General features: G+C 38.8%; 1 protein-coding gene across 1 annotated transcript in view; it reads right to left on the reverse strand.

Moving 5' to 3' along the window:
* Positions 1-25317, reverse strand: part of RSU1 (Ras suppressor protein 1) — a 104032-nt gene that overhangs the window by 72740 nt on the left and 5975 nt on the right. The window contains exons 3-7 of the mRNA XM_039549725.1: positions 22875-22925; positions 8547-8667; positions 4978-5096; positions 3420-3502; positions 3034-3148 (exon numbers count right to left, since the gene is read on the reverse strand). Coding sequence (XP_039405659.1) covers positions 3034-3148; positions 3420-3502; positions 4978-5096; positions 8547-8667; positions 22875-22925 — 489 coding nt within the window. The remainder of the gene's footprint in view (positions 1-3033; positions 3149-3419; positions 3503-4977; positions 5097-8546; positions 8668-22874; positions 22926-25317) is intronic.

Here is a 25317-nt window from a genome sequence, read left to right on the forward strand (position 1 = left end):
TCCTTGGCAATTTATATAACTGACTGCAACTCTGTTGTTGCAGTGAATCATGATTTATTTGTCTCGCAATGCAGCACATAACCTTTTAAATGCTAGAGAAAAAAATGCCAGCACCTCTTTAAAGTTTATATATGACTGCCCACCACCATTTCTCATGAATGGGGTTTTGAGAGACAAATGATAAAAACAAGCTGCAAATTCCACCCACCTACTCCTGGCCATTTCCTGTGTTCATCACTCACATGTACTGTATTTACAGAAAAGCACCTCACCCAGTGCACTCTTTTAGTCCTCTCATTTCCTCCTGGGCAGGAATATGTTTCTTAGATTAGCGGTAGGCATTCTCTGCTAAACGCAACAGAGGATAACAGCAACCTCCCCCAGCCCTGCACTGGTGCCACGCTCAATCACACCAGGTGAAATTACAGGCTGATGGTAGGGGGTTATTTATCGGTATCTCCATTCCAAAGTTGTGACCTCGAGGCCTGTCTGTGGCCTTTTTCATACCCTATTCTCCATTCCTTCCTCTGCATTTAGTTCCATTACCTTTAAAAAGCACTTTAATGTAACACACACATCCTTCTCATCATTCAGTTGTGCCCATCTCCGTGATAAATGAACATCCAGCGAGTCACTGCTGTCCACCAGTGCCTGAACTAAGCCAGTCAAAAGCCTTCAGCAGCTTTAATTATGAAAGTGATAATGAGAGAGAAAAGATTGTTTACTTTTAATGGAACAGCAGCAGCTCCAATTAATGCAAACAGGACCTGCTCATTGAAAAGCTATTTATCTGACATGCACACCAAAAAGTATTTGGATAGTTCTGAGTACATTATAATTCAGTTTTAAAAATTTAGGAGGGAGAACTTGGACAGCAGACAAAGTTCATACTCCCTCAGATGGTGACTATGGCATTAGCAGTCCAGGCAGTAGGTAGTAACCCTCTAATACCACCTTTCATCGGCAGACTTTGAAACTGTCTGCAAAGGGGTGCTTCTCTAAACTGCCCTGGTTTACAGAAGGGAAAACAGGGCTGCAGAGATTCACTCTTGCCTATGGCCTGTTCCCTGATCTCAAACAAGCCTTCCAAACCTTAGTCCGGTGTTTCATTCCCTACATGTGTGCCTAAATGTTTAATAAACAAGCAAGAACACTGCTTTTCACAGTAAATATTTGTGCTTGCAAGTTGCACAAATTACAAATCTAAACTTCAGTGTAATGTTTTCTAGAAATGTACCCCAAAATCTATTTCAAAAATTTGAGATAATTCTAGTATTATTCACAGCATAGATCACAACAGAAATTATGGCAACTGATCAGAAATGAGGATTTTGAGTGAGACCATAAAACGAAACATTGATAAATTTATACAGGAAAAAAAAAGTAGAATTTATAAAATACCTTTTAAGTAATAAAGAACAGAGGTAACAAGGACTTAGCTGTGTCAGTGCACCTCACCTTCATCAGCTGGGGCAAAATTAAAAGTCCTTCTTCTACCAGATTGTGATATCGTTCTATAATGCAAACAAACGTTAACTAAGAAGAAGACATTTCCCTTGGATATCCTGAGTTTTGTAGGTCAATACAAAATAAATATGGAGAATTTTGTTTCAAACATTTCCCTTTGGGATGGATTTTGATAGTAAAACCATTTAATGGGGATCTGTTGTTACGCTTGTAAGGCAGCAGCATGTTTAGAACATTTCATTAGCCAAAGAAGGTGGTTAGACTCAGTGCACCATTCATCTTCCACTTTCTGAAAAAACCCCGAAAGCTGTAATTTAGTGAGCTACAGAAAAATGTATTTACAGACACTATATGCTTCTGAAACATTATTGCTGTTGAAAGAGAACTGATAAATAAACATGACTTTGATAAAAACCTAAAGAAAGTATACCTGTGTCAAGACATAAACATCTGAAATTAAAGAAAAGAGAGCAACTTTCAATCACTAGTGGTGAGGGGAAAAGGCAAAAAACCTCATAGTGGGCAAACAAGAGTCAAAGCAAATACCTTCCCCAATTCAGAGAAGAAAAGCACTTTGCTCTATAAAACAAAAAGCATTTGTTGCAGACTGTCACATTAAAGCACACAGGGTCAACAGGTCAAAGCAAGTTCTTCTGAAAACAAATAATTTTATTTTAATTATGTTAACTTCAGTCACTATCCTTCTGAGTTTTGGGAACTTTTATGTGGAAGGTACCAGCAGGAAGAAGCTTCCCCATGTAACAGTCCACGGTAACAAGAAGCAAGGAACAGACCCTGTGTAACAGGTGTTTCAAAAACAGGTAATTGACACAACTACATTACTCCCGATGAAAATATTTTTAAAGATTTTAAGATCAGAAACCAATTTTGGGCTTGGGGCAAACAGGAACCATGCTCCTCACATAAAATGGAGTACTGCAATGCAAATTCAGCAAAACCAATACTTGAAGTTTCAAAGAAAAACTCTTCCTTCACAGGTTGAAAGAACCCACCTATAACTATATTTAAATGCACAGTATGACAAATTCAAATTACATCAATCAGTTCCATTGCTTTAAGTTAAAGAGCTGTCAACTCCCTAAAAAAGGTAGGCTATCAAACTGAAAAAACAAAAACATCCTCTCATTTAGCGGTATTATTTCACTCTAGCTGATCAAACTTCCACTTTGTATAGGCACAGTCACTCAGAACCCACTTATGCTACTGTCATTTTGCTTCAGTGTTCTCAAAACTCAGTGAGAGATAAGAATGGGTTTGCTGACCCTGTGTTTATGATACGTTACATAAAGCAAGGTGCTGTACATAAATTGGCAATCAGGTGTAATAATACACAAGAAAAATGCAACATGTAAAAAAGTAATAAAACCAAACACATCATCTTCTGGCTCCTCCTGCATATCCAGGAGGAAGGTGAAAAAGTGAGTTTTTCTCAGGGGAAAGTAAATATTAGCATATAGGATGACTTAAGCATAATAATTTCAGAGGAAATACAGTTCATCATCATCATTATTAGACAAACAAATAAATTATCATCTGTATTCTTACCCAGTTCTGGGGGCAGCACAGTAAGACGATTTCCCTGGATATGCAGTTCCTTAAGCTGGGTGAGCTCACCAATTTCTTTAGGCAGTGATATCAGGTCATTGTCTCTAAGACTCAGCTAAGAGCAAACATAAATTCAGTCAGAACAATTTTCAGTTACCATAAAGCAGCCCAAAAGAGAACTCTGCTCCCTCTGCCCCCACCTTTCTCCTGAATGCTCAGTTCTTCCAATTTATTAACAAGTGTCTTCTGGTAAACAAGAAACAGTTCCAGGTGTAGTGGTCTGTTCCTGCAAACCTACCCTACTACTCCTCAAATTGACTGGATCCTATTCCTACAAGTATTGCAAAAGTGAATTGATTTTCCAAGAATTTAGATAAATTACTTACTATCTGCAACTTTGTGAGCTTCCCAATATCTGGCGGCAGGATTTCAAAATCGTTGTCACTTAGATAGAGTGCACGAAGGGTGGCTGCAAATTAAATAGCAATATATAAACAGGGTGGCATATAACCCAACCATTTGAGGTCTAATCAATAAAAAGGAGTCAGGTTTGATTAATAACCCTGACTTGGTGAAAAGCCTCTGACATACCCAGGGCTCACAATAATAACAAGCAGGTCAAACTTAGATTTACTGGCTTATTATATTGTTGGTGAGTTCAGGAAAACATCTATATTCAAAAAGACTAACACAATTAACAATTTCTGCAACAGTAGACTCTGGCAGATTCTGGCAAATAGTCTGAATGCTCAGACGTGAGAATAAAGTCATTACTCTTTATTACCCCCGATTCTTATTTATTGCATCAATTTGCATCCTAAACAAACATTAAAAAAAGTCTGCGTTTTTTTGGCAAATACGCATCTATCTTAAGCTCTACAGAAACCACACTGGGAAAGAGATCTGAAATGAAATACAGGAGACTCAAACTGTATGATTTGTAATTTCCATGTGAAGTCTCAATGAAATTCACCAAAAAAAAGATGACCTAGCACAACTATGCAGCTTGCTATTATGGAACAAGCATACACGACAGCTGGAAAAAGGAATTAAAATGGAGACTCACAAAGAACTGTCAGGTGCAGCAGGAGAGAAGGTGGTCAGATCAGCAAAACCTCTCCTTCCCACCAGAGGAGATCCTATTTGTCTTACGTAGTTCACTCCTCCTCTTCTCATTTCACTAAATGTGACCATTTTTAATAATGCTGACTTAAAGATTTCCCTGTGCCAGGTTACAATCACAACATCCCTCAGAGAGCAGCACTCCTTCTCTCCCCTCACCTGTCACTTTGATGCTGAAGGCACCGATCCTGAAGCCACTTCAGCACAGTACACGGAAAAGCAGAATCACTGAAATCTAGAAAGCGCCAGAATTCAAGTTGCTCAGGCAACCATAATGCAGACCTTTTGCACATATGCATTACAATACCTTTCTGTCAACTCTCTGGGTATATATTTTTAGCATATGCAAAGATCAGCTTAGCTCTACCATTCCTCTGCCAAGCTTTGTAACCTCAGCATATGTTTTAATGTACTGGATACCTCAACATCCAAATGCTGTTAAAACTATTTTAGTAATGAACCATCAAGAAGACATTTGTTTTCAGACTCAACACACAACAGTTGTGTTGCAAAACAGTTTATCTTCCCCTGAGGCTTGCAGCCCTTCATGATGTTTTAACTGAGTATGGGACCCAAGGAAATATTACTCAGAAGAAAACTAATATACCATTACTAAGCAAGTCTTGTCGTGTCCAAAGGTGTCAGGTAACTGTATGATAAATATTGCTGTGCTATGTAGAAATATTCAAGATATATTAAAAGAAAAACATAAACACTGGGAAAAAATCTGTTGTATTTTGGTCTCCATCAAATAAATTTCAACTGCAGAAAGCAAAGCACCATATCCTGAAGATCTGTAGAATTTTTAGAAAAGTTTCTTACTCAGATAGAAGAAGTTTCCCGGTAGGGAATTTTCATTTAAATTGTTGTAAGTCAAGTCAAGAACTTCTAGGGCTGGTAAAGAGCCAAATCCCCTTGGCAAGGTGTTTAACCTGTTCATGCTGTAAGTAAAGAGAAAAAAAAAAGAATATTACATCAGTATTCACTTTACCTAACAGGAGTGACACAGGCCACAAGAGTTTTGGGTTTTTTTCCCTTTTTTTCCCTTAAAAAAATGTAACCTATGCCAAGATTTCCTCTTGTTTTGAAAAGGGTTTGATGCTCCCAGATACTGAGCAAGTCTTTTGCAATGCAGACCTTTTTATAACCTCTCATTCCCATAAATATACTCAAAACTTAGGCACTCTGAAGGGATTGTCTCTTATGTCAACCAGCAGCCACAGCTGAAGCACACAGCACTAGGGAGAGAGGTGTCACAATGCCATGCTCAGCTTAAACAGTGTTCCATGGGGAAAGCTGGTCCTTGGTAGATGACTTCTAGCTAAACTACAAATTACCCTTTTACACATCATCTTGACCATTTGCCATTCTGCCACGTAGTTCTTCACCATGGTACCAAACACAAAAGAGAATTCCTCAACTGCATGGTGTTTATATTCATTGGTAACTGCTGCTCAAACCTCTTCTTAAGAATAGCAAATCTGTGTTACTACAGAACTATTGATGCACATGGAACATGAAGTAAATAAAATGTCAGTCCTGTGACTGATGAGGCTTAATCTAAATATAGCTCAATCAGCCAGTCTTAAGAGGGTTTAGGACAGCAGTTCCCACCAGCAACAATCAGAACAACATCAGGAAATGTAACCGAAGGAAGAGATTTCTCTGATAACCTGGAGCAGACAAGGTAGAAAAAATGGTAACTCTTCTCTGACCTCAAAGAGCTTGAACAAGGTGATCCAGATAATCACTAGAGCTGCTGCAAAAATGAAGGCAGGCACACAGCTGGAGATACCTTCACAGAACCTTACTGTTTGTGTATGAACTGTTTGTGTATGGTTGTTTATCATATGAACAGAAAAAAACTACCTACCAGCTTCTTGTTCATAGTGTTCCTATTGCATGTACAGCAAATATATAACTTGTGAGTATGGATCTTGTTTCAGTTGGCACCCAGGTTTGAAAGCAAAACTGAGAAGAGAGGCATCCTCAGAAAGAGACTGTACAGGTAGCTACTGTCAAGAACAGGATTTTATTCTTATGTGATGACTGGAAACAAATATGACCTTTCAGATGTTGTCTCTAAACATAGTCTGAATTTGATTCTCTTTTTGATGCTAAAGTGATAAAGAACAGTCACAACTGAAGTCAAGAGGAGATGTTATAAGAATATATGAAGTCTGATCTAACACCTAAAACTACAAAAACTCAAGTCAAAGTACTGACAAAGTTGTGCAACCAAAATAAGAAAAGACCACATAACCATGTGAGGAAAGACAGGAGAAGAGCATCTACCACTTCTTTCACAAACTCAGAAAATAACCTGACCTTTCCTTACCCCTTTTGCATAAGCCAGCCCACCCAAACAAAACAAGAACGTATAGAGATCAGCTCTCTGGAGATAAACCTAGATGAAATCCTTCTTCCTCCTCATTCCCAATAAGAAGTCCCATCATGGGCATCCAGCTGCTGTAGTAGAAGCATTTAAAATACAGAAAGGCATTCTCCACTATTGCTACCACAGAGTTCTCATTGTTTTAAAAACTGGTCTTTATATCAAACAGGACTAAAGAAAGCAGTGCATTTTCTGCTAGTGAAAAGGGTTTTTTATCAAGTTGCCCTAATGGCCTTCCTTTTTGCAAGCAAGGAATGGGGAGAAAAAGAATGTTCTCCCTACTGACAAGAAACAGAATGGTATCTATTCTTTGGCATGGATAGAGAACCACCTCAAAGTTGCTGCCCAGCACTATTCATCCCTGCATAAGTTCAAGCACTGAGCTTGTGCCTCACCTGCCTTCCAAAGGTTACTTTTTTAAGCTTTCAGTGCTGCAGTACACCTTCCCTCTTTCCACATCACTTGACCCTTCTATGCCAAAACCCACCCAAAAATAATCTCTGCCCTTTATTCAAGGTTCCTCTCTCCCCTAGGGGGCTGTTCTGAAGCCCTAACACATGCACTGCAGATGACAAGAGGGTTTCTGGGCTGCCTCCTGAAAAACCTACTAGGGCAGAAAAGCGACTGACTCCAAGGATGTCCAAAGCAGAACCGATTTTGCAGAGCTAAGACTGGGTGGTAAATCCAGTGCCTGGAAGATTATGTGTAAGGATAGGATGAAGAAGGAAGAGCATTTAGTCTCTAAGATTTTACGCCACATGATACGTGAAAGTGGCAACTGTGGTTCCAGACCTGAATGTCTGCAGTTCCTAGCACCAAGTGGTCTTTTGCACATTTTTTTTTCATTAACGCAGACTAGTATCTGAACTATATTAACAATGGTTACTGCTTTAATCCATGGGAAGTGCTCAACTTCTTCCTTCATGTACTGCAATACCTCTATATGCCATTCCAAAAATATTGCTCTAACCTCCAAAATACACAGAATCCTGATTAATATTTGCTCTGAAAAGCAGTTCCAGGTTTAAACAGATATTAAGGAAAGCTAGAGAGCTACTGTGACCAAAAAATAAGACCACGGAAGACAGATCATCATTAAAACATTTATTGGCATTCCAACAGTTCAAGATGCAATTCAATTTTCAGCAATTTACAAAAGTATCTAAAGCAGAATACACAGAGCCTAGCCAAAATCATTTGGTATTTTGAAGAGCAAAAAATGCTCAGTTTAAAGTGTTCAGAAGTTGGAATTTATAAAATACAAACATTCTTTCTAGGAGAAGCCTACAATGCTAGAGCTTACGCCTACCAGTGCTTTCCTAAATAGTTACACTTTAATATGCCCATTTAATTTTAAGAAGATCTTATGCTTCACATTTGTTTTCTTAATAATTCAAGAAAGCCCTCTGCAACTATAGTTATTATAAAGTATCACCAAATCTACCAGAATATAGAATCTGAACACTTAAAAGAAGCATCCGTGGCACAAATTCATTCAATACTAGCTCTCTGAACTAAATGCACACCACATCTAATATGTGCTGCTTCTTTTACAGGTTTAATGTAAACTGAAATGTCTATAAACCCAAATTTGAAAATTTGGAATTAAAGTCCTAAATTAACATGGATATTTTTTTCAAATCAGAATATTGAAATAGAAATAAAGCGTGATTCTTATGCAGTAACCACAGAATTAAGAGGCAGCTGCTAGAGAAGTAAAAGTCAGTAATTGTTCAGTTTCACTACAGTATTTGATGAATATGATTTGCTGTTGTCCTTAAACGGTTATCAGTATACCAGAGTTAAGTGCTTGATCACTTAAGTTATCTGTTTATCTGACATCAGCTGAACACTTTGAAGCCATAATTCTCAAGTTATCCTCAAAACCACTTTCAGTAAGAAACTTTACTATCAAAAAATAAGAAGTTCCAGGTTCAGTTGCAATGACATTTGGTAACACCTCTATTACAGCAAAGTTTTGCATTAAGATACGCACCCAAGGTTCAGGTGTTTGAGCTTCTGAAGGCTGCTTATCTGTGTAGGCAGCTCCTCAATCTGGTTGTTGAAAAAGTTGAGCACTTCTATGTTTCTCAGGTCTGCGATGTTTGCTGGCACAGCTGTGGGAAAGTTTTCACAGTGAGAGACTGCAATTAAAGCAAGCTACCCAGACTACAGATGCTTTACAGCACCTGGCACTTGCACTGTTTGTACAGTGGCTGCAGCACAGAAAGCATCTCATTATTCCAATAAAAGCAAAGTTTATATCCAAAAAGCCTCCTATCTGGAACCTGTTCTCATTGCTGAGAGCACTCATTTTATACTCTTCAGAAATTACTACCAGAATTGTAAGATATTTTGACTAACAAAGACTACTGCAGAGAGAGAAAGACAAGAACAAGTGCTCTCATATACTAACAGAAGCAGGCTGTCCTCTCAATTCATGTAGCACACACAGGTCTTAAAAGAGCAGAGCCTGAGAGACTTGGATCATTTCATTATTTGAGTGGAAAAAACATTAACGATACAAGTAGTTACACCAAGACAGCAGTTGTACTAAAGGTCTTTAACAACAAACGTAAAATAATCCCTCATTTTTAGCAATAGCCCATTCTGCTTACTGCTTAAACAATTGAGTATCCCAATTCTCGGTCATTTGAGATACAACAAGTATTACAAAAAATGAAATTCAGCCCTAAAAGAACTGTTTAGCCAAGCCCATTTTGAGTTACCACCCCTGTGTGATAAACTAACTGGTCAATACACACAGGCTACAGTGGATTACCAACAGATCAATAGCTGGTTGTTATTATCTACAAAAAAGAAATATCAGGCAGAAGCACAATCTGAATGACTATGCTAATGGGGTTAAAAAGATACTCAGATTCACATCTTTTCCCCTTTAGTGAGATTTAAGCAGCCAGCCGAGTAAAGGAGGTTGGCAAGTCACCGGCACTGAAGCTTGCACCTGTGCTCAATATTCACCTTGGTTCAGTCTCAACTTTGACTGCATCAGGAACCCACTGAGTGCACATCTAAATAATTAGAAGGTTTTATGAGGCCATGATTTTTTTTTTATTTATCAGTGTAAGGCAGTCTCAGTCCTGAAACAGAGTCAATAATGTTTACAAAGCAGAACATTGCAGTATGTCACATTTACTAGTTTTAAGTCTAATTACACTGTGAACAATAATGGGATCCCTAACAAAGACTCTAATTACACTACATAAATATTACTGTTGAGGGCCTTATTCATTGCAGGAGGTTTTTAGGAGACTTTTATATAAAGTCATTAAGGCAAATCTGAGCATTTAAAAGACCTCCCATTGTGGTATTTTCCAACTGGTCCATGCTTATCTGTCATTCAATGATAGCAAGAATTACGTGTGTTCACAAACTAAACGGTATTTCACTATTACTGTTGTTTTAAATTATTCCCTAACAGAAGATAACTGAGGATTTTAATTGGCATAATTCAGCTGTTTCCAGCCTCAATATTTCACCAGAACAGTAACTACCAGTATTAAAATATTTTCCTTTCAGAAATTAGACTTCATAATCTCACTTTGATGAGATGGGCAAACCATGTTTCTGATCTTCACAGATACCGCATTTATGAAGACTAGGAATCAGAAGTTCTAGCAAATACAGGTTTTAGTTTAGTCAAAGCCTAAACAATAGAAAGACCAATACAGATATATCACTGTCTCCTGATACATCTGTTTAATTCCCACATACTGTATTTCATGTTGTGAATGACACATTGGATACTTTATATCATTATTTTCTTCAAGAAATACTAAAAGCTGCATTGGTAAGCAGGCTGAGATGAGAAAAAAAGGCTAAATATTTAGCACAGGATTTGAATGTAATACTTTTGTGTCTCACCCTGTTAAATCAAAACGAAAAGCCCCAACCCACAACTGTACTTTTTAGTTTGGAGGGAATGCCTGGAGGTATTTCGTGAGAAGGAAAAACAGAAGAGTAGGTCAAGACCATGCTTGTGGTAGGGAAGAGAGGACTTTTTCCTGTAATAGTTTATTTTCTGGTTTCTTCCCAGATACGTAGCAGACTGCCAAATCCCAAGACATTCATGTTCTGGCAATACTGAATTCCACTCGAGTCACCTTCTCATGATGAGCTGTGAGAGTGAACTGTCAGCATCCTGGTTCTATTCACCCACGTATTTACAGTACGAACCACAGTGTCTTAACAACTCTTCTAAGACCATCTGCTGCCCAGTGTCATTAACAACTCCCCCTCAGCAAATGCTAGTAAAATTTGGCAGCCCAATGCCTTTGCGTTCTCCTGTGAAGCTTCAGTAACATCATGAAGCTCCATTCATATTAAGTCTCACTTCACAAGACCAGGAACAGCTTCCTTCCCCTTCTTCAATACTGGAAATTGCATACAGTGATTCATTATGACAGCTACAGACTTCACCTTGATTTCAAAGGTTGGTTGACAGTGAAAGACATGGTCTACAGGCTGTCCACAAGGAATAAGAGAACTTTGTTCATGTTTCTGGCAATAAGGATTGGCAACTTGTTATACTTCAAAGCATTTATGCTCTTTTTGCCCTGAAGTTAGTGGCAATTCTTTAGGCACTATAACATCAAGTTCTCATCAAGTTCACTTGAGGCAACTTATTACATTTTATTCCTATGCAACCAGCAGCTGTTCAAAAGTTAACAAAATTAGTTCCAAAATACAGATAAGAACGACTGAATGCTACTATTCAATGCCTATATAAATCACCTAGAGTATCCTGGATCTGGGCCTTAGCTCTCTTTCAACATTGAGAACCAGAAGCCAACACCAGACATGATCTTCACTAGAGGTCTGATGTTGCCCTCAACTTTGGAGAGCAGACACTGGATTAGAAGGACCTTTCCAAGACAGCTATTTACCCTGCAGAGCAGCTAGCTAAAAACATCCAGATCAGTGACAGCAGCTTGAAATCACACATCCCAGATGTAACCCTTTCTCATAAAGCAGGAAGTCAAGAAGTTCTCATACCACTACTGACAACTGACATGCAAATCCAGCTCCTTTTCTATACCCAACCTCTGGCAAAGGACAAAAGCACAGGAAATGGAAAAGAAGTAAAAGAAGGCCATTATTTTCCCTCTAGTTCCGCTCTGTAACTCTTTGGCCATTCAGACAGTTTTCAATACAATTTCTCTGGTGGTGGCAGGGCCCTTCATACAGCTGAAAATACACAAGCCTCAAAAAGCCATTATTTCTGAAAATAGTCACCAAGATTATTTCTCTTAAAGCATCTGTGAAGCCCTGGGAAAAAACAGTAATCCTCACAACTTCAAAAGTAAACAAACTCAGGTGTTCGCAAAATTAAGTCTCCATTTCCTTTTATCTAGAAGATGAAATCTAGTCTGCCTTTTTTGTTTGTTTGTTTAGTAAAGACACTAAATATTAAACATTTCTGAAGATACTCTTGGTAAGAAAGATCTGTATCAAAATTTCCTTTACAATGCAAAAGTAAAATAAAAAACATTTCAGATAAGGAATCTCAGATGAAAAAAACCCACAAGAGTCAATAAACTACCCAACTGAGTAAGTGAAATGATTTAGTAAAAATGTGAGTCTCCATGAGAAGAACACATGGTACATAAACTGTATTAAACATAAACTTCAGTTCATTTAAACCTTAACACTGAATGTTCAAAATAAACATAGTCCCACTGCTGCTTGGAAAATGCTATCTATAATATCTGATTATGCATAAAATTCTGCACGAGTAAACTTGAAATCTCCTCAATAAATATGATCCAAAGGCTACAGAAAACCTTCAACTGAATTCAGTGTTTTTTGAATCAGACATCAAGAGAGATAAGAATTTTAGTTTTTTAAAGTACAATTAATTCCTTTGGCAATCACATCCTTAGAAACTTAGAATAGCTGCAGAATCCCTGATTTTTCAGAATGTTTCTTTACTTAATGAAGTAAGTTTGCAGTACCTAGGAACATGATGTTCAGTAGTACTCCAAACCTTTACAGGTTCTAAGGGAATATTTATCCAAAAGAGCTATTAAAGTAGCACTACCTGACAGAGAAGAGATTTATAAGACTATGCCAGTTTCTCATTAACTGTTTCACTGAAAAGCTGGTCAAGAGTCAGAGTAAAGAGAACTCAATACAGACCTTTCAGAGTCCAATCAGTCCACTATGGATCCCAAGTAGTTTTCTTGCCAAGAGCAAGAACCCACTTTTTAAGACTAAAGTAAAACCTGAGGGCTATACAATATAATAAACCCAGACTTGCTAATCCAGTTAGCGTCAGCAGGAAGTTTTCATGAGTAAGGATCCCTTAGTGTAAAGGTCATAAAGACATGAAATGTTACTCACATTTCATGGGGGAGGAAGAATTTAGAATACTAAATATATAATGCATTCTGTGCATCCAATATAACTGTATTCATAGAGCTGGAGTCATGTTTAGATTAATTTGACAAGGGTTCTGTTATACTGAAAGAGAAGCAATCAGCTTCACCAAAATGAAAGAGGAATTAGCAGAGGGAGAAGACAACAGTTTTCATTTTAAATATTCATAGGCATGCTGATATCATACTTGGCAGCTAACTGAAGAGAATTCTGATCCCAACTGAAGCATACAGTACTTAATTTACACACTATGTAGTTCAGGTTTCCCCTTTTGCCCTCCCTTCACTCTTCCAAAGATGGATATTAATCTTCCTCACACTGAAAACATTAAAAACAAACTTGTCTCCTTAATCCTCAGCTCTTTCCAGAAACCAGCAGGGTTTTCTTACTGCAACTATCCACTGAAGAACCTCAGATACAAAACTGTTCTTAAGAATATGTTTAAATTATATTATAGTTCACTGATGTGCTACTGTGCTAACAAAGCAATTTGTCAATAAACAGTTTTCATTTAGAAGCCAGAGTCTAAGGAGAAGAGCAGTGAGCATAAGAAAGACTGAGAAGACACTGGGAATCAAGTGACATCTAGTGAAGAGAAAGAACAAATCTGTTCTTCTCTGAGAAGACAGCTTAAGATGTCAGAGTTTGGAGAGAAATACTAGAAACCAGGGGCTGAGGTTTGGAAGGGATTACTATGTTGAAAATACATCACCTAACTGCAAACAACTGAAACCACACCAAAATAGCTCACAAAAATCTGATGCTTGTTAGCTTCTTTTACAGCATCAAGGAATGATGTGAATAAGAATATATATAAAAATGTGGATATAAACATGCCCTTCATTTCTGCAAATAATTTTGAAGAAAACTAAGTATAAGACAAGCTTTTTGAATTACTGTAGTGAACCACAGCATCTTCAGTAACTGCTTTGTGAGAAGTGCACAGTTTAGCCAAGACACTCGCTGTCTTAATATTTAAGTCACAAGAAAAAAAACCCATGAGGTATACCATGCAAAGAACATTGAAGAACATGGGCTACGTATCCTTATTACAGGTCAGATTATCTGTGTGTGTTGATACTTCAACAGCAGGTGGTTAAGAGAAATAACTTCTGCAGGACAAAAGAACTTTAGTTGATAGTGCTGAAATTTATTATCAGGCTTCCAGGAAATGCAAACAGTATCACCAAATACCAGTGAGTCTCTTTCAGGTGTTTAAATTGCTTAAGCATGATCTTTTCAGTTTCACACTACTGCACAGTTGCTGGCTTTAGATAAATCAACTAGTTTGAAGTTCGTTCAGTGCATTCGCCTTCCTTTTCCTCAATATTCTCTTTACTTCTGTCTATTTAACATGTTTTCTGTAGTTTACAAAAGGGACTAACCAAAGATGCCCTGCACACCAGGCCTTGAACAATTACTATAGGTTACCCTCAAAAGTGAAGATCACTTCAGTCTCTTACTCAGAAGTGTCCATCTACCTGTGTGCTTACCAGTGCTTATTTACAAAATTCTGCTTTCAGTGTGTCTAAAACATTTTTCATAATTTCAGTTTGCCTTATTAGCCAGTATTTGGAGTTTACACTTTTTACACCACTGAAATGTTTTTAGAAACTCACATAGGACTATTTCTCACTGTAACTTGGATCAGCTGAGTCTTTCCCCTATTCAGCATTGCAGACTGCTGTGCTGACACTGCTTAGTGGGGACACCAGCCTGTCCTCTAAACACACTCACAGAAGAGGCTGCAGTAAAAAAGCTCACTGCTCAAAAGCAGAGTCAGCACATGTGTTTCTTGTTCCAGTTCTCAGAACTGGGAATAAATTAAGCTCCCTCCTAGTTTGGGCTCCCCATACCCAGTATTTAAAGCCACCTCCTGAAGTCTGTATGGTACAGACTTAATGCACCTGTGCCTCTGTGTTAGCTTACCCCAGGCTTCAGCTGACTCTACATTCCATTTCCAGCTATGGGAGATACTACTTCAAGATGAGCAACCAGTTACCACATTGCTCATCATCACATCAAGATAGGAAATTATTTCACCCCAAAGGTTATGCCATAGGATGTGAATGGAAAAAGTAAGAGGCCAGATGGTGAATGGTCTGAAGGGAAATGCTGCGTCATTATCCACTTCAACACACCTGACTACTAAAAGAACAAAAAGAATACATAGAAAATATAGTACAAAACCAAGTACACAAAACTACATCCAGTTTCTCCTCAATCTAGACCAAATCTACCTTGTCGCAGTCCTTCCATATTAGAAGCCAAAAACTTCCACATGGCTTGCTAGACAGTAAATTCTATAACATAAAATTAAGCTCTTTAATAAGGTGAGTTCACTTTTGCAGTGCTCACTAACTTTGAAAATACCAAGTGCAAAATAGTCTGTATCTGGCAAGAGGATTTCCATTACAACCTGTATATAAACATGGAGAATGATCATTTATATGGGGCTTCTACAAAAAAATTACATCTATTTTAAGCCACTGGGAAATAAGTGAAGACACAAGAAATTTGTAGTAACATGTCAGAAGACACTGAGACTTAAAAAAATGAGTTAATATGATTGCAGGTGTCTTTTAGTAAGTGAAGAACAACAGTTTCTGAAGAACTACGTTCAAAACAAGTGATTTGTGTCTAGTGTTGTTTTTAGTATGGTCACTTTACTTAAGATGCAAAACTGACTTTGGTGCCATACAGCACAGACCTTCACAATTTAATTTATGTGTAAATTGGGTGGTTTCTGCATGTATCCTTATACCATTACAGCACAAAACTCTTTCACACATTATTCTGTTTCATACTCCCAAAGCTTCTTACAAGCAAAGCTGATATTATATATATTTAAAACTAAAATGCTCTACCATCTGTATTTTTTCAGAACCAAAGGTTTGGGGCTTTTTTCAGGAAGAAAAGAAAAAAGCTAACAAGGTATTTAATCTAAACATTTGAGTAAAACCCAGATGCCACAAATTTAGTAAAGCATATGTATAGGGATCTCCTTTTTCCTCCTTTTCACATCCTCCTATGTACTGCATTCATAAAGATATTTCCCATTAGAGATCCCTGCCTCAGAAATAGGAAGTAAAACTAAACCAAAATATACAAAAAAATGAAGGGCTTGCAGTCAACTTAAAGCATCTCTCCCACACACAGTTGATAGACCACTGCCAGGCACAAGTCCTGTGCTTTGGACACAGCCCTAGTCTCACAATGCAGACATTACTTGTCCCATTTTGGGGTATATTGTGTTAGGACAACAGCACGGAATGACTTACTGGAAGGAAGCAGAGGCAGAAGCAAAGTAAAGGAGAACACAAGAAGCAACAAAGACTAAAGAGTACACAATCATCTCGTTCCTTCCAGAAGTCAGTAAATATGCAATATAAATAACCTGATACCAAGCAAGATGCAAAGTGTCAGACAATACCGGTGGGAGAGACCATAACACATTCAGCAGACTGGAGAAGACAAAGCAGCTAGACTGAGAAGGAATTCAGGACAGGCAGATGCAGTGTTGCTGTCTCTGGGCTACCTCCAACACATCCAGGTATAGACTACACCCAGAAGGGTGACTCAGAAAGGAGACATCCTACCTTAAAAATGAAACCAAGAGATTTTAGCAGCATGCTAAAAAAGATCAAGGACACAGTCAAGAGGGTTAACAGCAACAAAGGGACAAGCTTCTGTGCTGTTCACACACAGAGAGAAAAACAATTTAGGAGATGGCAGAGCAAAGAAGCAGTAAGTCGTGTGAGCAGGAAAAAAAAAAAAGGAAAGTTTTGAACTGCTCTGCTGAAAGAAGGCAAAATGTACAATGATGAGAAGGGGTGACCACATGGATGTCAAAAGAACATGATCAATGAGACACAGCTATTCTGACAGGAGCACTATGTGAACTCGAACAGAATTCAGGTCTGGAAATGGGAACCAGCAGCAAAAAACTAATGGATCACCTCACTAAAAGGAAGAGACTAAAGATGAGTAAAGGACTACATGAGAATCAAGGGAGAAGCAGTGCAAAGATCACAGAACAGTACAGGACAGCAGATCAGAAGAATGGTAGAGGAGGACAGAGAACATGACATCAGGTAACACAGAAGAGGTTTGAGGAAAAAATAGCTGTTCCCGATCTCTCATCATTTAATCATTTAATAATACTGGGTAAGGAATCAGAGCACAAGAGCAAAAGCATACAGAAATCATTAGTAGTGAGCTATGAATAGCAGGAAACTTCTGAGATCATTTACAGGCAGCACAAGAATAAGTGAAGCCAGTGAGCACAGGATCACCTGAGGTTAAGGAGACTGAGGAGAACAGTAAAAACTAAGTTGCTGTCCACCATCACCTACCAGGTGGGATAAACAGCTACCAGCCACCAGGAACACAAGCGTCTTCCCAGGAAAACAACTGCTAAATATACTCAAACAGTGACCTCTGCTGGACAAACCACAGAGTGCTGGTACTTGCACGGGCAGCAGGAACACTCCAGGTACAACCACGTAACGACACAAAAGCTGGAATCTCTGAATAGATTGCTGCAAATGATTGCAACGTTAATTAACCACCACTGGCAGATAACGCAAATAATTGTTATAGTAGTTACAAGTCAAAGACTTACTGCACATCCCAAAATAAGTGAAAATAAAACAGGTTGGCAGCGTAATAGTTGCACATGTATTGATGACAACCAGCACTCACCCTTGCTGTCAATGCTGAAGTAACCTTTAATACCCCAGCCTGCTTTTCAGTCACATCTTCCCCTCTGTGGCCTTCTGAGTGGGATTATAGACAAACTGAGCTTCTGAAACCTCTTCAAATACACTTCCTATTCACAATGTAGTACATGGATTTTAATTGTCAAAACTTCAGGAGCATACCAAGTAAGGATTTCCCATCCCATACTAGGATGTGAAATTTTGTGTATGTTTTAAGTGGCTGGAGAATACCTTGAGTTAGCCTACCTATCTAAAGTCTAGAAGGCTCAGTATGCCTTCATACTTTATGGCAAAATAGTACACAAAAGCTGCTCTGCTAGGAAAAAAAGTTAGGCAAGGCATAAGCCACATTTTTATGCTCTATCAGTTTTCTTCATAAAAGGAAGTTTTCTCTGGTGCTAGTTCTGCTCCAATTATTGCTCAATTACAAATCTAGTAGCACAAGGAGACCAAAAGTTGAAACCTAATTTACCCACTGACTTCAGCCTGCAAAGGTACTTTTTTCCAGTCAAAGGTAGCCATTTGTTGTTCTAGCACAATCAATTTATAAATAAAGTAAATAAATAAATAAATAAATAAACCCCCCAAACCCATGAGCCCTGAAGACACATGACAGACAAACCCTACCATCAGCTGGGAAAAAATCCTCATCCTGACTCAGATGATCTCTTTTACACTGTCTCCCAGAGCTCCACCTCATTGTGCTTGAAATTATATGGGGCAAGGCCCAGATTAAAAACAGACAAGCATGGTAATATCCCTTCCTCCCCCTGACCTGGGCTCCCCAGAATCTCAATATTGTGCAGTTCCCAACCGGTTCCCCAGAACCATTATTAAAGCACAAACTCTAGCTGAAGTGCTCTAACAAAGTAGATAGGTCTAAGTTTGATTTCAAGAACTTTTATGACAGATTCCTTAACACATGACTGGCACTGCCACCCCAGCATGAACCACGGAGCAGCGATGTGAGAGGAATCGCTGCAGCTGGCCCTGCAGAACAGGCAGATCTACACCAACACCTGAAGGTCACTTTCATCCTGCACAGAGGCATCAGATGAGCAAGTGGCCCAGATTGCTGCAGACTTCCAGTTACATTCCACCTGAACTTGAGTGAAGCAGCCCTAAGTAGAAATACATAAAACAGAAGCATAAATACCCATAAAAATTACTACTGTTGCACAGATGATGCAGAAACAGTATTTATGGCTGACCAAACTGATCAAATGTGGTTTCTACAATAGTGTCCTGTGGTTCAAACTCCCTCTGTGCCCCTCTAGCACAGCTACCCCAATTCTCTACCACTATTCATGTCCCATAAATGATCCTATTGAACAGGAGGCGAATGTTACCTGTATCTCCCTCAGCTAACATCAAGTGACATGGAACAAAAACAACTTGGTCACGTCTACCCAAATTAATCCACCACACTGAAGGGCAGGTATCTATGGTTCAGCCACTTATTTTCACCAATTTAAACAATGTTTGTCAGGACTTCTATTGCATTTATTTTGATGGTAGCCAACGGCTTCAAAAGACACCTGGGTCAAGATCAGACAACTTACACAGGCTAAGACTGTCTTCAATTTTGCTTCTCAGTATACTGGACAGAAGGCTTTAAAATGACTAAATGATGGAACAATAAACTCCCAGTACAACATACAGAGAAACTGGCCTCTATGTCTACATTATACTAAGAAAAAGCACAAACACTTTCCTGCTTTCTACTGGATTGTCAAGAGACCCTACAGAGGAATCATCCCAGCTTTGTCACTTACACAGCACCTGGTTCAACAAGACTGCACAATCACAGCTATTTAGCTTCACTGAGAGTTCTGCTTCTCATTTTGAAGCACAAGAATTTCTCACCAAGCAGCAAAGGACAGACTCAGCTGTTTCAGAAGTCACCAAGAGCAGAAAAAGCCAGTTCAAGACTCCTCCATTAGCACCAGATAGCTGAAAAAAATTCAGCCTAGTATAGATCCAGAAAAATCAATGTGAACTTGAGTACTTCTGATAATGAATGATTTAGATACATAAATCCAGTACAAATGGCACACTAGAAATATTAACAAAATCCATGCCACAATAGTATTCTGAGTAGTACGATGGATTTAATAGAGCAGTCCTCATACTTGCTAATGAAACTTTACTTACTTTTAATAGTTTTCTAGCAAAAATGCGAAATATGTTTACATAAAAATATGCACATCCAGTTTTTACATTTATTTATTCTTTCAGATAGACATATTTATTCTAAAACAGCAAAAAAATAGCTAGCAGAACACTCATTTAAATGGCAGAAAACTAGTAGAAGATGCTAATATGACCTTAGTGTAGCATGTCAAGTGTCACTGCCATCAGCTTCCTAGTCATTTTAAGAACAATCTGCTAAGACAATTAATTACATAGCTTAAAAGATTAGGTCAACAGTGTCAAATATGAAAATATGAACTTGAAATTTAGCCTTTTAAAAATGTGTGGTGTCTATTTAAGTGTCTACATCCATTTGTGAAAGAAGAGTAAGTTTCAGACTTGATGAGTTACTTCTCAGAAGCAGTGGTCTTCCCTTCCCATGAAAGAAACCCAAACACAGCAATTAGAAAGGCTGACAGAATTCCTTGGCTGAGAGAAGGCATATACTTGCAGTCTGCTGATAAAATGGCTACTTTAGGAGAAAGCAGTTAATTGACGGCTAAGATTTAACGTAATGTAACACAAACTTATAGTCATGGCAATCTTTAAACTGGTATTTTGAAAACTGAAACTACTTTAAGCATATGGCACACTCTGGATTTTTCTTGAATAGTTAAAGTCAACCTGAGCACATCCTTCTCAGCTGCTCCTTATTACTGGATCTTTCCCCCCCCCAGTCAGGTCTGCAGCTAAGACTCAGCTAGGGCGTAGGTTAGTTACTCAGCTTTTCAGTGTGGAGCTCGTGATGAAGCACATGCCCTCCCCAGGCTCAGATCTGAGACAGCCAAGTTTACTGTGATTCAAGTCTCCATGCAGGAGCTTCAGCCTGTCTCCTCTTCCTCACAGCAAGGCAGACAGCTGCTACCTGCCCAGCCAGCTGTGTGTTCAGCTGAGATCACCCTTTAGCTACACTAAGTTTGCAAAGCACCAGGTGGAAGAGCTGATTCACTGTCAGTCTGAAAGTCTGTTAGACTTCAGAAGTTCTAGGAATTTTACAAATCTCAGAGAAAGAATAGTGATGTTTACAAACAGTAACATTTCCAACTCATTTCATCCTTGTGCCAGGTAAGCAGCCATTCAGACAGAGATACCAGAGCAAATAATCAGGACCAGAGAGAAGCTTTCCTGTCAGCACCGAGGTTCCCAACCTTGGGTGAGCTGTCTGACCACAAGCATTAGACAGAGTTACGCAGAATGAACTGCTACCTCAAGGTGCCTGCAGCCCTCCAAAGGCTGCAGAGAAAGCTGAAGTGGCTGAGGACAACTAACTGCCTAGCTTTCAGAAGCTCAAGTTCAGAGACAGCCATCCCCTTGCAGTACCTGAGGGAACCCACAAAAGTCACCAGCTGGGTGGCCCCACAGCCCAGCTCCACCAGTGGCTGATAACAGATGCCAGATGGCAATATGCCCAAATAAAATTTACCATAATCTTTCTCAAAACATTCTCCCAGCTTCAGGATATTTTTAACTTCATGGCCTTCTAAACCATGGACAGACCTGTATGTTTAACAGTGATGCACTTTGGATTTACCCTCCCTTAACTGGCCCATTAATCTACCCATCAGTCATCATTTACATGCCAGATGGCTGGAAACTGTGGGTCACATTTGTAATGAAATTGAGATTTCTTTGAAAACTACAATGGGATAAAAACAAATAGCAAGACGACTGTCTAGAGGGCACTACACCATCAGAAGAAGGGTCCTGAATAACTAATTCATACTTCTCACAGTCAGTCATGAAATGCCCATAATTTTATCTATTTACTACTACAAACTGTTTGAGCTACACATTAGTACCCAATAAACTGCATCCAGAGAAGTGCTTATGTGCTAAAATCTAAGGATATTTGTGTTTTTCCTCACGTTTAATCCTTTACAAATGCTCAGGGACTCTAGTGACACTTTTGCATTAATTGACATGTTTTAAATAACACATACTACCTTACATCTCATGCAGCAAGAAGTGTAGAGTTTAACAGGCTGGGTTTTATTGGTTTGTTTTTGGTTTTTTAGACCCATCTCAATTTGTAAAGATTTCCTTGGATACATCCTAAAGCACCTACCTAGTCCTCTTGTCAACACATACCCACTTTATTGGTTCCATTCACCTCCCCATTTCATCTCTCCAGTTGAGTTTCAAAAAGGGAAGGACTGGTTTAGAGAGAAATCCACTGGCATACACAGAGAGCAGACAAGAACAAGAACATCAACAAAACCAACACTTCTCTTTAGAAGATGCACAGCAACAGGGATGAGACAAATTTACTGCCTGAATTTCAACAACCAAGAACCAGGAATGTTTGCACAAGATACTGGTAGATAAACCACACAAACAAAGAACAAACAACCCCCAAACCCACAAAAACTTTTGCCTTGCAAAAGTCAGTCTGATATCTGCCTCCGCCAAGTTAAGTCTCATATTTATGTTCTCAACATGCTATTTGCCAACACCTCACTTAGGGGCTTCTTTACTGTGGGAAGCAGGGTCCACAAGCTGAAGGTGGTGTGTGCAGTATGACTAAGAGACAGCTTTTGTTTGGACAGAAATAGGCTACTTGACTTCCACACCTATGCTTACATTCAGTTGGCCTTGCTCATACATGTTTGGTTATAGACATAATGCACTGGAGTTGTAATTGCTTTGCTTCAGCCAAATTCATTATCCATTCACTAAAATGCAAACTGTATTGTTTCTGATACAACTAAAGAGATTTCAAAAGTCCTCACCTTAACATAAGGACTTCAGAGTCATGGTAGGAAGTGGATTTCTGACTGAACTGGTTACAAGACTGAGAATTACAGATCTTCCAGTACACTGCAGGTCTGTATTGAAGCTGTATTGAAAATGGCTGCTAAGTCACACCCTCCATCTCTTCACTTTTAATGAAGTACTAACCAAGAAGCATCACTCTTAATAGTGACATTGTACTCTAAATCAAACTAGCAGTGTCAGCTTTTCCATATTACTTAACTGCCTGCAATGAAGTCCAAAACCAGGAATATACTTACTTGTAAGCTTGTTGTGACTCAGAACCAGCTGTGTGATGTGAGACAGCGTAACTGCAAATGAAGAGAGAAAGAAGTTAGTTTATGGACATGGCAACTGAGAGCTTGTAGCTATTTCAGCTGAAAAAAAAATAGTAAAGTTGTTCTCTCCACTCCAGTAACTTGATTCATGTGCATTGTCAAAATAAACAAGAGAAGATCAAGACTAAAGGACACATCCACCTACTCCTCTGCCCTTTAACTTTACATTTCTGTTACTGCATCAGACACAACTTGAGAAGCTTTTACTCACAGATACCGCAACCTGTTTCAGCTAACCCTTGAAAAAGCTCATGACTTAACAGAGGCAAATATAACCTGTTAGCAGAATGAAAGCAATCACTCAAAGGCACCATCAGATCAGAAAGTTCCGTGTTTTAAAAAAAAGAAAAAAGCACTACCATGGTTCCCTGTGCAATTGTGGGTTGTGAAGGAAGGAAATGCAGGGAGGAGAAAGGAAGAAACAGTGCACCCACCCCAAATTTCTCCTAAAATTTGAGCACTCTTAAGTACTGCCTGCATCACCTCACAATGCAGAACAAGAGGACAGGGAAAGAAGCCCACAGAAAGTCTGTAAGGGTATTGTAGGAAAATCATCACTAAAGGGCAGACAAGCAGCTTAGAGCAGAGCTCTAAGTTTAAAACATAAAAGGCACCCCAGCATCTGAACCATAAGCGACCATGTAACACTACTGAGTGCTTACCCATACAGATAAATACAGGATTGCAATTTACCCAGAAAAATGAGAGAAGATACTGGAGATAGTAACAAGCTTGTGAACAAATGCCTAAGTACACTAGTTTCTCTTGGTTTAGCTGTTTTCTTAGCTGTGACAATCAGTAATAGTCAACATTTCATGGGCCCTTGATATCCAAGCCTGACCACCAAGAACACAACCATCAGAAGGGCAGCCCTACCACTTGACATCCAGAGATGAGAAGTGCTCTAGTCTCATGTCTTCAGTTCCAAGGCAAACTGACATCACCAATGCCAGGGAAAAAAACCTGTTTTCCTGCATTTAACTTCAGAAAAATGTCATTCTAGAGCTCTGAGGCTTTACCTAGACTTAACAGCATCAACAAAAAAATTTACTTTGTACAGTATCAAAAACAATAATGATTTTTTTTCGTTTTTTTTTTTTTTTTTAACAAAGCTGCTTCCATTTTGCTTTGCTTTTAAAACAGATGAGTCGAACTAAAGTGGCAGAACAAGACCAACTAACACCACCTCACCCCCATACTAAAGAGTCAGCATCATGCCATGGGCACAATGACAACTGGACCCCTGCATCGCTTCTGCCTGGCAAAGGTCTGCAACACCCATACTGAATTGTGGGTGCAGCCACTGGGAAGTCAAACTGGGCACTCAGGTACAGCGTATGTTCTAAGAGAACTTTTGCACTATTTCCTTTTCTACTTCAAAGTTGATGCTTTTTTGGTTTATTAAAGCAGAACAAAGACTGAAGATGCCACCACGCTTCTGTGGCCTTGACTAGATCATTCTAGTTTTGCATAGAGCTTTGCCAGTTTCAGAGAATCCAAAATTCAGATGATCTGTTTTTTATTTTGTTGAAGTGCATAATGAATTTCATTACAGTAAGACCATCCCCACCACATGCCTTTTAATAAAAGCAGCTAGAATGACTTGAGAAACGACACGAGGAAAGCTCAAATTTAGTTCATATATCCACCATGATTTGACTTTCTTCACTCTTTTCTGTCCATTAATCATTTATTCTATGAAGAAGATATGACTTCTGTGATTATTTGTTAAAACTAAGGCTAGACATATCCAAGGTATCAAAATAAAACAAACTCTTTTCATGAGAAATGATAAGATCTTCCCCTGTCTCACTATGGGAAAGCATAAAAATCAAAATGACAACTCACATAGACTAAGAGAAGTGTTCAGGATTTTGTTTCTGTGCTCAAGATGCAATTCAATATTTAAAAGCAGGCCAAATAATATTTAACTCCTGCAAAAAGCCAGCCTCTTCTAAGGAGACAGCACTTGCATGCAACTGGCTTGCACCACAGAAGCATCAAGTCACTGAGCTGCACTAAATGCTACACAGCAGCACAAATGCAAGTAACGGCTCTGGATCAGTTACAAACTGAGCTCAGAAAATGAAGTATTTTACTAAGAGAGAACAGAGGCAGACCTCAATTTAAGCCAAGTGTTTGCACATGGTGAACCTCTCCTGCCACAGTGTCATCATGTCTGTACAAAGGAAGTGTGGATGCTTATTCAAGGACAATGAAGCTTTGGGGCTGCAGACTTTGGTCTTCTGAACATCAAACTCCTCATGAATTTAAATGCCATAATGTTCTGTGCATATTTAAAAGTAAGTCTTCTAACTACACCATCAAGCCATGTGCACCACTGGCCTTTAGCAACACAAGGTTA

The sequence above is a fragment of the Corvus cornix genome, chromosome 2 (assembly GCF_000738735.6).
Source record: "Corvus cornix cornix isolate S_Up_H32 chromosome 2, ASM73873v5, whole genome shotgun sequence".
NCBI lineage: Eukaryota > Metazoa > Chordata > Aves > Passeriformes > Corvidae > Corvus > Corvus cornix.